A 16,383-nucleotide genomic window follows, 5' to 3' on the forward strand; every position below is an offset into this window, starting at 1 on the left:
AACAACATAGGAATACTCTCCAGCATTTTGCCGGAAGACTTAAGAAGCTAGTTTATTTGGAAAACCCATACATGCCTACTCAACCATTAAGATAGGAGGAATTAGCACTGTTGCAGGTGTTACATAATACCCATTCCGCATTTATAAGAAATCAATCTTTTAGTGTGGCAGCACCTACACTCTGGAACTCCTGGTCTATTGACGTCACACAAGCATTTCACTGTATTCTTTTTGGCGCCCACTAAAATAATTTTTGTTAGGCAAGCCTACCCAGACATGTAGAATGTTGACATAAGTCTTAATCTGTTTTTAGTTTATTGCTGGTTTTACACCAAGAGTTGTTTCTACTGATATTCTCATTCTTTAACTCTCTTTGTAAACTGCTTTGAGGGTTTTCGTTTTTTTTACAATCAAGCAGTGTATAAATTTTAAGAAATAAAAATAAATAAATAAGAAACTAAAAGCATACAGGAAACTATTCATATTTTAACTGGGACTTAGTCCAGTTTTATTTCAAACTGCTCACTCTGCAGACAGCAGTTGGCAACATGGGAGACTTGTAAATGATTCTCTCCTGAATTTGTGAGGGGCATCTGTCCTATTGAGAAAAACACGTTTCTTTCTTTCTTTTTTTTGCTTTATACTCAGATAACCCAATTAGGAAGGCCTGTTTCATAATACGTCGCAGTGACAAACAACAGTGTCCCGTCTTTTGGCAGAAATTTATTCCACTCTCTGACCCCCCTCCCCTACTGCCCCAAATCTGATGCAACACAAAATTTGCAACTTTGCATACCAAGTTGTGCAATTACAGCTAGCCTTGTGGTTTCTGCTTCAAATAATAAGCTCTCTTAGCTCATTCTGATTACAATAGAACACAGGCCGGACTGAAGCATCAAATAATCAGATTGGCGTTTGTTACATAAACATACAAACCTCACAAGAGGCTACAGAACCAAGCAGGCTGAAGAATAGTAATAAAAAAAATATCACCTACAAAACAGGTTGGCTTCTTTTAAATTAGAAAGATAACAACTAGATTAAAAAGTATGATGTTAAGATTTCACAAGAGTCCAGTGAGGGCAGGAGGAGACGATCCTAAATTGTCCATTGAACTAAATTTGGTCCTGAATGGATCTGTCCACGAGGAAGGCTTGGATAGGACATCTTTCAGAGGGATGGGGAACCTGTGGCCCCTTCCACATGTTGATGGACTTGAACTCCCATCACCTCTGACCATTGGCCATGCTGGGGGGCCTGATGGGAGCTGGAGTCCCAAGACAACTGGAGGGTCTCAGGTTCCCCATCCTAAACTGTGTGGGGCTTTTGGTCTGAAGGGAGCCTAGAGAATTTCTCAGCAGATTTGGGCTCAGAGAGTCTTGTCTCTGAGGGTCCCAATTAGCTGTGGGGACCTGCACTTGGATATGGTACTTCCACAGTCTGTGTTGCTAGGAAAGAGGGGCAAATACTGTGACCCAGCTTCTTGGAGGAAGCCCCACTGAGCTCTGTGGGACTGACTGCCAAACATGCAAGCACAGGCTTGGGGAGCAAACTTAAGACAGGGTGTATGTATAGTTTGGGGGGGTTGACTGGGTTCCCTTCCTCCAGTCCCATTCATCATTCCAGGAGTTGCATTCCATGAACATCTGGAAGGCACCAGGTTGCCTGCCCCTGCTGTTGATATTACTCCTTTACACAGAGTGTTTGGGACACAAGCTCTACTCTTACCCAACTCCTTGCCATTTTAGTGGGCCCAGCACCAGATAATTTTCTGGGCAGATTGTGCCAGTAGACTTCGACTTTTGCAACAGGGCAGAGTGAGGATTCTTTTGCCTTCCAGATACTGTCAGGCTCCCATCATCTCTGATTGCTGCCCACGCTGGCAGGGCTGACGGGTCTTTGAGTTCAACAACATCTGGAGGGCCACAAGTTCCCTTCCCCTGCTTTATAAGCGGGGGGGGGGGGGGGCTTGGAGAGAAAAGAGAAGGTGCCAGAGACTGGGGGCCCCATCCAAGTGCTACATTTTTGCTGACATTCCTTTAAGTGTGTTAACCACAGTGCAGCTTTATTCAAAGCTCACAGCTGCCTGCAGCCGTATCACCTTGGGATTTGCTCTCATCAGATTTTCGTTAATGTTTCTGCAGCAAGATTGGCTGAAGTTGAACCCTGTGCTCTTTAGAAGGGAAAGGGGGGAGAAAGCCCCAAGGCAAATAAGAGAGACTGGCTACTTTTTGTTAAAAGCCCAGGTGTTTTAAAGCCACATGCTTGCTATGCAAACAAATGAATTTAATAATAAAAAAATGAGACCCCGGGATTTTATACCCTTCTCATAAAATTCCACATTTTAGCCGAAACAGACCTGAGACTGACAGCACTTTAAAATCCTAAATATGAGGCAGTGTGGGTTATTAAGAATGGTGCCTAACTCGCTAGAGGATTTTTGCCTGGAATTCATGCTTTTCAGATTTCCTTTCAAATTAGTCGGGTCAAAAACACGATTGCAACAAATAATTCACATCTAGATAGTAACTACTTTGTTATATTTCTCTGGCACACCAAACAAATCTCATTTCGTTAACTTTTTGTTTTAGTCATGCAATGCTAAGGGTAGTTTGTGATATGAGGGATCTGGCATTTGGTTGGCTTGGAAATCCTAACACTCTCATTCATCTGGGTTAGGGGTTGGTCCTCCAGATATTGCTGGACTACAGCCCCCTCCCCCATCACCCCTAACCACTGGCCATGGTGGCTGGAGCTGGCGGGAGTTGGAAGACTATAGATTAGCTAGCCCACCCCAGGGCCTGCTTCACACCATCTGATTTTAGGTAGCTGAACCCACTTCATCCTTGGATTTATCAGGGTTAAATGAAAGTAATGATGATAAATTCCACACCTTACATTTCAATAATGTAGCTTAAATAGTAAAAAAAAAATGATATTTTCAAAAGAAAAGAAAGAAAACGTTGTTGTTGTTGTTTAGTCGTTTAGTCGTGTCTGACTCTTTGTGACCCCATGGACCAGAGCATGCCAGGCACTCCTGTCTTCCACCCGCAGTTTGGTCAAACTCATGCTTGTAGCTTTGAGAACACTGTCCAAGTAGAATAATAGAATTATATAGTTTGAAAGGAACCCCTGCACAATGCAGGAATTCTGCCTACAGCTGTCTCTGGGTGATGCTCTGAATTCTGCGCTACACAATTTAAAGTGTGCCATTTGTCCAGTTTCCTGACCTCTCTATCATTTCCTTTTAGAAGAAGGACAGGCACTGTATGAGAAGTCAGGCAACCTCTATTTGAGCTTGAATACTGTATGATGATATTTTGAGAGTCTCTTACAGAAACTGCAAGGTTTGGCCCCTGCAACTGGGGGCCTGAGCTGAAGGCTTCCTACCAACTACCTAGTACATACTGTTGGGTGGGTGGGCTTGATAAATCTCCTGGCTTTTGGCTGCTAGGTCAACGAAGACTGAAGAAACTGAAATGTCGCCAAGGACCCAACAAGTCACAATACATGGCGGGTGGCTTGCATTGGGCTAGGTGTTTTGAAGCTGGGCCGGCCTGAGCAACGTTTTCCAAGACGGCTTGATTCATTACAGCTCCTTACAATTGCAGGGCTTGCGTGCTGCAAAGCATTTGCCCTCCTCCTCTGTCTCTCTTTTTTTTACAAAACAACCCACCTCCTTCTGGGGCTAAAGCAGTGCCATTCTAATTCCAGCGCAGCCAAACATCAAGCCCTTTCCCCATTTGTCAGGCTCTCTTTTATTTTGCATTGTTTTGCCTGCTGTCAATTTCAGGCCACACAAAGACAACTGTTCACAGATTAGGATTTCTGGGTTCTCTCCAAACAGCCAAAAAAGAAAAAAGACAACCCTTAACAAACTGGAGTTTTACACCATTTGGAAGCACTCAGCTTGCTATGACTTTCCTAGCTGGCAGCGATTGCCAGCTCTAATTTTAACACTGTAAATAACTCCTTCGCTGGATTAGCTGGAATGCTGAAGACAGCCTCCCTTTTGTTCTGCGTTTAATAGTAAACAAGTCACTGTATCATGTGAAGGGAAGAGCTTCCAAACTGCTCTGCTAGAAACACAGGAAGCTGCCTGCCTCATAATGCTTCCGACCATTGATCCACGTTGCTCAGTGCTGTTGTCTACACACTGTCTGGGAGTGGCTCTCTGGAGTTGCAGTCAGGGAGTGTCTCCAAGCCCTACCTGGAGATGCTGGGAACTGAACCTGGGGCACCTTCTGCAAACAAAAAAGATACTCTACCACTGAGCTTTGGCCCTCTCTCTAGTAAAACTAGATAACTAAAATGTTATCTTTCCTCAAGTCACAAAGACTTCAGGGCTCTTAAACTGATTACCAGCACTACATGTGAGTTTTTTTTCTTTATGAAATATCTTAGTTTCTTTATCTTCTCCGGGGCTCCACATTTTAAACTAATTAACTGGGTAGATTAATTACTTATATTAAAAAAACCCACTATAACAAAAATCAGTACATAGGCTACATAAAACCAAAAAAGTACAAATAATGGCATTCAGTAAAATCTTCTGAAAGCAGTTAGAAACAGAACAAAACTCTATCACCAATAAAACCAATCAATTACTCCATTTACATTATTTTTAAATGGACTAAAGAATCCCCAAACAAGCAACATACTTAAAAAGCAACGGTTTTAAAAATGGTTAATGTGCTTTAATATGCATGCTTCATCATAGAAGAGTCACTCTCTCATTCTCACCTAGGAGAAGATGCCTTTTTCTAAGATGACACCCATCTGTGACTTACACATCAAAGCAAGCATGTTTCCCCACCTTCAAAACTTTTTTTTTGTTATATGTAGATTTAATTTAATATTTGATTAACACATACTTTTTATTGACTAGGATTTCTTTAGACAAGATGTAGCCCTTGCCTTGCATTATTGGAAAGCATGTGGGCATTCAATGAAATCTGAGATGACTGCAAAGATTAAACATATTTGAGGTTTTCCTGCCTCTCTCTTGGGAGTGCTAAAGAGTACACATACACGGGGATCCTCCAATGACAGCTTTCTGCAACTTAATACCAACCAAATTGTTTGGACTACAACTCCTATCAGCCTCAGCAAACATGACCTTTCAAGGGAAAAAACTGGCCTTTTTAAGCAGGGATGATGGAGCCAAAAAAGCCACACAAACAACTTTTGACTCGAGCAAGGATGCACTAAAAAGGTTTGACAATAAGCGTTCTGTATAGGTAGTATAGTTGTATCAGTTGAGACTATTTGTGCATTTACCTAGCCTCCAGTATCATCTATTCTGACAGTTAGGGAATCTCAGGTGGGAGGCCTGTTCCACTACTTGCTGCCAGATCTCCAGGCATGGCCAAACTTGGCCCTCCAGATGTTTTGGGACTACAACTCCCATCATCCCTAGCTAACAGGACCAGTGGTCAGGGATGATGGGAATTGTAGTCCCAAAACATCTGGAGGGCCAAGTTTGGCCATGCCTGTAGACTGAACTTGGGACTTTTGTCATGCAAAGCACGTGTTCTGCCATTGAGCCGTGATCCCTTCCAGAGTCCAGGCTGCAAGGGGAGAAATGTGATGGTGAATGCCGCTTACCAGAGCTAGGTCTGTATGTGCAGTTCTGGACTACAAGGCCCAGCTATCAGATTCCCAGTCTGCTCTAGCAGGCACTTTGGTACCTGGGAAAAACCAAGCACTGTCATGAGCTGTGACTTAATGTTCTCCGAGGCTCCAATGCACACAGAGAACTTCAGATGAGCCTGCGCTTCACTTCAATTTTGGGAACACTAAAGAGAAGAGAACAGTGTGCGTAGCAAACTCCTGATACAGGAGCTCCAGCGTACAGGACAAAATTTTGAAAATCAGCATCACTCTCTTGAAGCAGCCCAGAATAGCAACACGGGCTACCAAATACCAAAAGGTTTTTACTGTATGCCTTACATAGGTCATCCTGCTGCTATGGATGTATGGCCTGTATTCAAAACAAATATATATATATATATTAAGCACATCCACGGACTTGTTCCCACATGGGGAATTTTCTATTTTTTCCCTACCAGCTCCCACTACGAACTGTTTTTTTGAAACACCCATTGATTCTAAACAGAGGTTTGCCATGCGGTGGTGACAGATAGAAGTCCAAATGGTTTGGGACCTTCTGGAATTAGTTGCATTGTTCTTTGACTCCTGGTCGAAGTATTCATAGAACTGAAGAGCTGGAAGGGACCCAAAGGGTCATTTAGTCCAACCCCCTGCAATGTAGGGATCACAGCTAAAGAACTCTGACAGATGGCCATTCAACCTTGATTTAAAAACCTCCAGTGAAGGAGAGTCCAGCACCTTTTGAGGGAGTCCGCTCCACAGCTCTTACTGTCAGAAAGTTCTTTCTAAAGTTTAGTCAAAATCTCCTTCCTTGAAATTTGAAAACACTGTTTTGGGTCCTACCCTCTGGAGCAGCAGAAAACCAGCTTGCTCCATCCTCCATGTGACAGCCCTTCAGATATTTGAGGGTGACTATCATTGCCAAAATACTTCTTGTTTTACATAACTTGTCTCCAGGCACATACAGGCAGCCCCTGGATGTCAGCTACACCCTTTTTTAAATTACAATAGTGCAGGGTGTCAGCATCTGAGTGCCCATGCCATGTAAGATATCAGTGGTACATTATCTTTTTAAAAGGTGTATTAGCTGTTCACTTTTATTTCTGATGATTAATAACAAAACATTAAACAGAGGGCTGCTTTTTTTGGGGGGGGGAGAGTATGAAAAGCTTGTACAGACATCTGGGTCTCCCCTGTTCTCAGATCTGAAAAAAAGAAATTGGCATAAAGCCCTTAGCTGGCAATCACTGTATCAACATCTCAGCTGCCAACGAAGCCCCCGCCACAAGCAGGTAAAGAAACCTGGAAATGAGGTAAAAGTTCAAGGGCGCAAGGCTATTCTACACTGCACAGATGCCTCGAAAAACATGCCTTTAAACTGCCATGTGGTAGGTAGAATGGTGAAGAGTTCTCCATAATGTCTTTTTGCTATCACTCAGACAAGAAGCGAGTGCTAGATGATCATATTTAAGTCTGCCAACCAACACAGAAGCATCTGACTCATCAGCAAGACTGCAGCCCCTGATTATGTTTGTTGTGTAGGCGGTTTATAGCAGGTATGCCCAATTGTAGTACTAATGGCCTCCTCCTTGACAACAGCACGTCGGTGATTTCATGCAAGCTTTTAAAGGATTTCTGAATAGCAGAATCATAACCCACGAGTAAATATTCACTGGAGTCAAAGGTAAATATCTACTGTTGCTGATCACTTCTTGTTGCTTTTATTACTCTATGTCAGGGATGAGGAGCTTCAGGTCTGGGGCTCAGTTGGAGCCTGCCAGGCCTCTTACCTAGCCCTCAGGACTCTCCCAAGCCCTGCTTCGCACCCTCAAGTGTTTTGGCCTGGATGGAACGCATCCTTCAATTCTAATCATGCCTCTTGCTTGTCTACATCGAGGACAGAGAGGGGTTTGTGACTGTGTGTAGGAAACCATCCCATTATACCAAGGTAAAATTCACATTCGTTGCTCCGCCCACTTTTGCCTCTGCACCCACCCACCACTGGCATGTGGCTCCTGAAAGGTTGCCCAGAAACAAATCTGGCCCTTGGGCTGAATAAGGTGCCCCACCCCTGCTCCTTTTGGTGCTACTGTTACAGGAAACGATCTGGCCACATTGCTCTGGCAAGAGGACTCAGGGCCTCTTTTTCACATGACCGCATCACAGCATAGCTGATGCTTCTGTTATTGCTGGAACCTTATTCATCACACCAGAGGGGCCTGGCGATGCTGGTTTATCTGTATCCTTAACTGTTCCTTCCCATGTTATCTCCAAACTCCCAACATCACCCAAGCAGCAAAGGGTGACTGCTCAGGCTCTATAGTGTATCCAGGTACTCAATAACTGCGGACAGCTCTCTGAAAACTCCTCTTTTCCTCCCTGCCTTTTTGGATAGCACTTGCTACGGGGGAACATAACAGGATACAGGACAGGAACAGCTTCTCAAGGAAGCTATCCCCAAATCATTAACGGCTTCACGGTTCAAAACATGGTCTGAGCAGTCAGTCCTCACTGTGCGCCCATTTCTCAGCCACAAACTTGGCTTGAGTTTTCCTTTCTCCCCAGAGATGCACTGCAAATAATTCTATCGCTCATCATGAGCGATCGAAATGAAAAACACTGCATATTTATTTCAGTCGAGGACAAAACATATGCAAATCTACAAACTCGGAAATGTTGACGGCCCCCTTCCTTGGGCAACCTTCCAAGCCAGAGAGCTGGCAAAGGCTTGCGACTGGCAGAAGGATATAAAAGGCACACAAACCTCCTCCTTCTGTCACTTCAGAGCGATCTGGCTTTGCCTCCTTGTGCTGGCCTTCTGCCACTTTCACGGCAACTGCTCGGCAAATGGCTCCAAATTTGCGATCCAAAGAGCGGACTCCTGCCTCCCGGGTGTATCTAGTACAAAGAAGCAGCCAAGATTGTCCTTTTCAGTGCCCGTCTAAATTGACACAATCCTGGATCTGTCTAAGGGCCCTGTTCCACAACAAGGAAAGTTATCTCTTAGTTTGGGGAACATATTTCTATGAATGGTTTTAATGTGCAAAAAGATATGGGGGAAAGGCTTCGTTGGACATTATTGCGTCCTAATGAAGGGATGAGGAATCTGTGGCTCTCCTTGTGTTGTTGGACTCCAACTCCCATCAGCCCCAGCCAGCTTGCAGAATGGCTAGAGATGATGGGAGTTGGAGTCCAACAACATCTGGAGGGCCACACAGTCCCCATCCTGGCAGGAATGAATCCAGGTGCCATGGAACAACATTTTCAATGTAAACCTAAACTTATCGATTTTCCTAGGCAGCTGCAAGAACGGAGCAGAGCAACTAAATGTACCAAACAGCAAAATAAACACATACAGTCGTACCTTAGAACCTGAACGCCTTGGTACCCGGATGTTTTGGCTCCTGAACACCCGCAAACCCAGAAGTGAGTGTTCCGGTTTGTGAACGTTCTTTGGAACCCAAATGTCCGACGGGGCTTCTGCAGCTTCTGATTGGCTGCAGGAGCTTCCTGCAGCCAATCGGAAGCCGCACTTTGGTTTCCGAACGTTTTGGAAGTGGAACGGACTTCTGGAACAGATTCCGTTTGGCTTCCAAGGTACGACTGTAAATACCTTTTTAAAATTACCGGGTGATGATTGCCAGGGTTGCATCTTGAGGAATCTGAATCTGCTGAGGAGTCAGTCCATGTTGCTCAAGCTGCTTTGGAATCAAGTGGCGATGTGCGATTTCTATCTTCTCTTCTTGCGTGTATCCTTTGAAACAAGACACATCCTTTAGAAGAACTAGGATATTGAACTCAGATCAGAAGTCACATACAAAGCCAGATTTTTAAAGGAAATGAAGTTTTAGCCTCAGCTGGAAAGAGAGCGAGATGGGAGAAGATACCAGCAGTGGCCATCTATGATATACAAATATGGCAGGCAGCGCCAACAAGCAGCAGGAATCATTGATACATCCTGCCTTAACAGCACCCACACCCTGGTCAGTTCTACATCACCTGGAACTTGGATGATCTCCATTCTATCCAGCAAAGCAGGTGGGATGGTGGCAGTCGTGTTGGCTGTGGCGATGAAAAGTACTTGGGACAAGTCAAAGGCTACGTTTAAGTAATGGTCTGTGAAGCTGTGGTTTTGCTCAGGATCCAAGACCTTAAAAAGCAAATGAAAAAGATTTGCAAATTTAATTCCTCTCAGAAAGTATGACTGTAGTTACAGCTACATATGCTGTTACATTCTCAGTTATATTTAGTTATATTTTAGAAGACAGTTGGCGGGATTTTTTTTTTTAAAAAAAGAGGAAAAGGACCCCTGACCATTAGGTCCAGTCGTGACCGACTCTGGGGTTGCAGCACTCATCTCGCTTTATTGGCCGAGGGAGCCAGCGTTTGTCCGCAGACAGCTTCCGGATCATGTGGCCAGCATGACTAAGCCGCTTCTGGTGAACCAGAGCAGCGCACGGAAACGCCATTTACCTTCCCACCAGAGCGGTACCTATTTATCTACTTGCACTTCGTGATTTCAAACTGCTAGGTGGGCAGGAGCAGGGACCGAGCAATGGGAGCTCACCCCGTCACGGGGATTCGAACCGCCGACCTTCTGATCGGCAAGTCCTAGGCTCTGTGGTGTAACCCACAGCGCCACCCGCGTCCCATAGCTACACTTAAAAAAAAAAACTTTGGCCATCAAGGAGTGGACCCACAAGAGGGTCACACTAGTGGCACCACAAGCTTCCTCTTTTTTATTTCTGTCCAAAAGAGACCAGGGTGTGGGAAGAGGAGAAGGAGAAAAAGAAGGCATAAGTACACTTCCCGCTTTTATTTTATTAATATTATTTATTAACAGCCATCTACACAACAATCTGACAGTGATATACAATAAAAACAGCAACAACAAAAAAACCCATTTAAAACACAAAGAACAGCCAATACAGTTAAAACAAAACTGAAACAACACAAAATAGATGCTCATGGCAAAGACCCATTTCTCCAGCTGGGAGAGCCTGTCAGAACAAAAATGTCCTTCCAATTGTTTTCAGAAAGTGTAGACAGACGGTGCCTGTTGTATCTTGACAGGAATGCTATTCCACAGAACAGAGGAAGGCGCACCAAATGTATACAGGTTCTCCATTTCTTTCACTGCTGTTATTCCCTCATGACACATTCCTCAGAATTTCAGTTTTATAAGGATGGGAAGAATTCTCTGCTAGAGCTCCCTAAGTGCCACCACCTGAACTTCAATTCCCAGAGCTCTCAAGGCAGAAGAGAGGCTCAGGGAGAGACAATAGATCAGTGGTAGATTAGTAATGGAACACATGCTTTTCCTACAGAAGGTCTTCCAGCTTGATGTCTAGCATCTCCATTTAAAAGAATAGACATGCATGGTGCTTTGAACAATTGCAATATGCCATATAAGTGCAAAGTATTATCTTAATCTCTGATTCTATTATTCCCTGGGTTGTAGCCAATGTTAGCTCCACTCCGAGTAAACCCATTCAGATGAATGGACATAGGCCATTAATTTCAGTGGGTCTACTCTGAGCTGGTTACCTCCCATTATTATTATTATTATTATTATTATTATTATTATTATTATCATCCTCTCCTGGTTGAGAGCAGGAGAATCAACAGCCAGTGAGAAGGTAGGAGTGAAACTAAATTGCACTTGTGATTGGACAGTAGAGCTGCCCATATAAAGTCTAACCCTGCCCTATTTTCTGAGTGTGCTCAACTGAAGGAAGTGGAATGGGCAGAAGCCAAATGAGCGGAGTAAAGGGTGAGCAACGCTCCAAAATCCAAGTGTCAATAATCAATTGCTGTTTTTAAAAATGACTTTTAAATGGGTACATGTGAAAATTTAGGGTGAAAAGGGAAATTAGAGCGCATCAGATCCGAGAAGCTACTTTGACTGTACACAGCTAGGAGGGACGCAGTTAAGTCACTAGCTCTTATTCTGGTTGAGTGCTTGCAAGCATGGATCTCTGCTGAGGCTATCAAGAAGGACACAGCAGGGTAATTTACCATCCATTAAAGGATGAGCCAGTGTCACTGATACAAACACTGACGCTCCAAGCACCTCCCTTTGCTTATTTCTCTGTCAAACAGCCACCAAGCAAAATTGCCACTGTCACTTGAGTAACGGGATGTTAATTAAGGATAAATTAAAATGGGCACTCCACTCTGGTTCCTGCTGCGTTTCAAGGTGAACACTGGAGCTTACAAGCGCTCACAATATCACACTTGTTTCAAGCGGTCACTTGGTGAATTATTTAGGACTGTGGGGCCATTAGGTGGCCGATGACACAAGGACTTGCCCGTTTAATTCTAGGCACGTTCTCAGAGCTGACCTTCACATCACAGGCAATGTTGGGAGTCTAAGACTCCTGCGTGGAAGATATGCTGCACCTTGCAAATAATTAGCAGATTGCTTTGAAGAGAAGCGCCACTTCCAGAAGGGTAGTTGTGGTTGTCTGCGGCAGCCCAAACATGAAAAAGTGTTGAGGCACTTTAAAGAAAAGCAGCATCTGAGAAATTGCAAGTTACGTGAGCCTGCTTTTCTGGAAGTCTTTGCACTATAATGTTTGGATCAGTCTCAACGTTGCTGCAACCCAGTGATTTGGGCTCTGTTTTCAACATGCATGTTAGTCAAGGCTTTTCTCTCTTATTTTCTCCCCTCCACCTTTCCTTCTCTCTCTTTTCCCTCTCTCGTATCCTTTCTGCAGGGAGGGATAAGCTTCAGGCTGGGTAGGTAAATGAGCATATGCTGGTGAGAGGGCAAGGATAGGGAATTTTTTTAAAAAAGTAGATCCTTTTGTTTAAAAACACTGATATACAATTTAAGTACGTTAATTTTTTTTAGAAGAATGGGATAGTGGAATTCTGTACCATTCCTGATGAGAGCAGAGTTTTGTTAATGTATAAGGGCTTATTTATGCAGAGAAAAAGGACAAGTAAAAGTTAGGTTTGCTGGTTAATTTAGGGTGTGTTTGTCCTGCACCTGCAACTAGTTTAGGGTTGCCATGCACCCAGAATTTCCCAGACACAGCCGGGATTCGGCCGTGGGAAACTGCCTGGGTGGGAATCGCTTAAATGTCCGGGAAAATCCGGACATATGGCAACCCATGTTGGTGTGTAGATTTTGGCAGCTTTCTGTTAAAACAGCTCAAAAAATTCCTCTTTTTTTGAGATTTTGCTCAACAACTTTTGTGTCCGGATTTCCACCTTTCGAAATATGGCAAGCCTAAACCAGTTATGCGTGTGAGAGTGAGTCAGCAAGCATGTGAGAGTGACTCAGCATAATCTAAAGTATAAATATACTTGTGTTTGAAGCAAGCTTGCTCTTGGCCTTTGCCTTTGGCCAGAGCCTAGTCTGTGTTGGAAAACTGCAAGGAGACTGGAAAGACTGCTGTAAAGACTGTATACTACACCAGTACGTAACTGCTAAGCTGTGGAAGTGCATTATACTGTCAGTAACGGAACCGACCCTACCCAAACTGTCTGGTGCTTTTTTCTGTTCCATTGGCACACTCCACTGGCGTGTTGAATGGGCACTCAGTACACGCCTCAACAAGTTTACATTTTCAAAGGCTCTCCCACATTAAACATTACCTGCACTTGGTAAACTCACACACCAGAGAAGAAGCTTTAGCATAGGTGTGGGGAAACTTTGGCCCTTCGGATGATGCTAGGCTACAACTTCCATCAACTCCAGCAAGCACACCAGAAGGGCCAGAGATTCCCTGCATAATTCTCTCTCTGGTTAATTACTACTAACCATGAGGACTGTATTCAGTATTAAGAGGTGCCATGGATCTAAATACCAATTGCTGGGAAACATGGGAGAGAGTGTGACACTGTGCTCATGTTTTGCTTATGAGTTTACCAGAGACTTCTGGCTGGCCACTATGGGAACAGAAGGCTGGACTAGATAGGCCTTGGGCCAGATCCAGCATAGCTCTTCTTATATTCTCTTATGATGCAAGTTGACTATAAGGAGTTTTTCTCTGTAAAGGAGCATCCAAAATTATGAGCAATCCACACACACACAAAATATACCTGTAATCAGAGTGGATACCACTCAGAATACTACCGCGTCATTTTACCACCTCATGTCAGGTATTGTGCAGAACTGCCCTAAGAATCCCAGCCTTTGGGGCACCAAGATAAAACACTACCGTACATGCTTCTGCAACTGCTTATGCCCACCTAAGGGCAGGTGGATGACAAAAACTTGAAATAAAATGTTAAATCTATTCATAAGGCACTGCTGCTCTTCACAGTGTTTGCAAAAAGGAACTTCTTAATCATTTCCAAGCTTTCTTTTGCTTTCCTGAGTTGCTGCCAGAAGCATCAGTTAAAGCAGAAGGCAAAAGCCCAACTAATGTAGTACAGAGGAAACAGCAGAATGATGCTGAATGAAGGAAACAAACTGTCTTTATGGAGGTGCATGGCACCAGTCATCTTTAAAATGAGATCCGTTTCCTAAAAAGCAACACAGCTTTCCAGAAAGCAGCCTGCAGTATCCATTACATTCCAAAACAACATTCTAACTTGAAGGAGTAGGGCTGGCACTCAAAGTGAACATGCAGTGCATAGAAAAGAAAATCCTGTAATTAATGTAATGAGGGAGGGGGATTTAATTTGTGGGTGTGGCTGAAGCAGAGTTCCAGCATGTCTGAAGTCGAGCACCCTCCATTTCACCAAAACAAAGACTCACTAATTTCTGTATGCCTCGGAGCGGGTTGGACAACCCTTGAGTTGGTCCATGCCGTATACACTGGGCTGTATATTAAGATAAGGCTTCAAAGGAAAACTGATTTTAGTTTCTTGCCCTAAAAAATAAGGAAAGTCGCTTGCGTGTGCAAACCTAATTCAGTGAGTGAGATACTTGCATAGTCTAGTTTTACTATATGATAGTGCATTTGAATGGAAGGCAGTTCTACAGTACTCTCCTATAACTGATGAAAGACCAGTGCAGAAAGGACAATGTGATGTTGAGGAAGAGTTACTCAGCAGGGAAGAGGGCTGGGGAAGAAGGAGTGTGAAGTACCTCTGATCCCACCCACTGCCATTTCTGGCACAGGCTGGCAATTTTCTGAAGATTAATAACAGTACGGAAGAGCAAAACAAAGTTAATATTTATCTGGAGGCCTCCCTTCCTGCCCCTTCCTGCTGCTTGGCTGATCAATGACAGGGGAGGTTGTTGGCCATGTAAGATTAAGCAGTGGCCAGAAGCAGCCCAGGGGGTGTATGCTGCACAATTTCTGAACAAGAAATGCAGAGTGGGGAAACATGTTTTGTGGAGACTATGCATATTGACTGGAGAATATTTGCATGTTACCCAGAGAATGTACAAAATTCAGCTGAGATATGCACATTCCTCGAGGCTATTCCATAGCTGGAAAATGTACAGAATTCAATTGATAGATACACATTTCCCAAGGCCTGCTGGAGATTATGTATACAGATGGGGAAATGTGCATGTTTCCCTCTTCATGGAAGGATTATGTGCATATTCTCCATGAGGGCTGGTGAATGGGCACAGCGACTGGTTGTTGTGCACATTAACTACTCAACTTGCATTCCCCTTAACATACACGCTATCTAAAATTAAGGGCAGACAGAGGATCATACAATGAAGCTCTTGTTAATATAAACCTTGATATTTGTGGTTTCCTAGGTATCGAAAGGCAACACAACTCCCCTTCCTTAGTCACCTTCACTCCTCTTCATAGAATTCTGTGATCCACACCTGTCGGCAACATCACACTCAGCTAGCACCTTTCTTCCACCACCCTTCCCTTGAACTCTAGAGCTCTTGCTTGGCGCTTGATAAATTATCAATGTGGCTTTGACATGAAAAGTTCTCACATAACACATGACAGGACCTCTGTGATGCCCAAGCAATTGCATGCTGCTGTCAAGATAATTTATCTTTTCCATTATGGAATGAATACATCCCTTTTGCTTTAGCGACTTGACTTATGGACACAGAAGAGTGCTGCTAATTAAAATTATATATCACACGTACACACAGAGAGTTTGAACATTTGTCAAGAATAGAAAGCCATCTCACTTAGCTTTCATTGCTGAAACTTAAAATATATATATTGAAGAATGAGGTAAATATGAGTGAGAGAGTGAGTGGGGGGGGGACCTTTAACCCCACGTGAATCTAAAATAGTGTGGAAGCTTCTACTAAGGGAGTTTCTTCTTTCTTGTGCTGCCGCTGACCCATTTTGAAATCAGAGATAAAGCTATAAGGAATGTCTACAGCCTGCTTAACAGAAAAGGCTTGTTACATTCACTGATGACTGGTGGAGGAGAGGGTGGGGGATTAATTATGAAAATGGTGCTTGGATTTCAACAGGTAAGACTGGGAAGGCTCATCATTTAAAGCAGGTAGCCCATCTGTTGTATGAAAGCAATAGGCAGCTCCGACAGACATCTGTTGGCATTGCTTAACCTCTTCATGTCCTCATTTGAAACCAAAGCTTGCACACTTCAGTCCTTGGTGGATGGAAGCCCTGCTCTACATCCCAGTCCTGATGCAAGGGCCTCCACCAATATGGCCCCAGGCTCTGGTATTAACTGCTGCAAGATGCCTGGATGACCCTTCTTTGGTGATAAAACATCAAACATTATTCCGTCAGGCCTTTGGTGGCATTTTTTATCTTATGTCATTTGGCCAAGGGTAGAGTGTTTGTGGCAGCCTAGATATTGTTTGCACTGCAACAGATGCACTGGAGGAGGTTGGACTAGATTACCTTGGGG

At 43.8% G+C, this 16,383-nt stretch overlaps 1 protein-coding gene across 2 annotated transcripts in view; it reads right to left on the reverse strand.

Moving 5' to 3' along the window:
• LONP2 (lon peptidase 2, peroxisomal) overlaps positions 1–16,383 on the reverse strand; it is a 49,324-nt gene that overhangs the window by 11,226 nt on the left and 21,715 nt on the right. For both annotated transcript variants that reach the window (XM_081015521.1, XM_081015520.1), the window contains exons 9-11: positions 9,613–9,763; positions 9,241–9,367; positions 8,378–8,511 (exon numbers count right to left, since the gene is read on the reverse strand). In XM_081015521.1, the coding sequence (XP_080871647.1) occupies positions 8,378–8,511; positions 9,241–9,367; positions 9,613–9,763 (412 nt within the window). The remainder of the gene's footprint in view (positions 1–8,377; positions 8,512–9,240; positions 9,368–9,612; positions 9,764–16,383) is intronic.

The sequence above is a fragment of the Podarcis pityusensis genome (genome assembly GCF_964106645.2).
Source record: "Podarcis pityusensis genome assembly, chromosome: 8".
NCBI classification, from domain to species: domain Eukaryota; kingdom Metazoa; phylum Chordata; class Lepidosauria; order Squamata; family Lacertidae; genus Podarcis; species Podarcis pityusensis.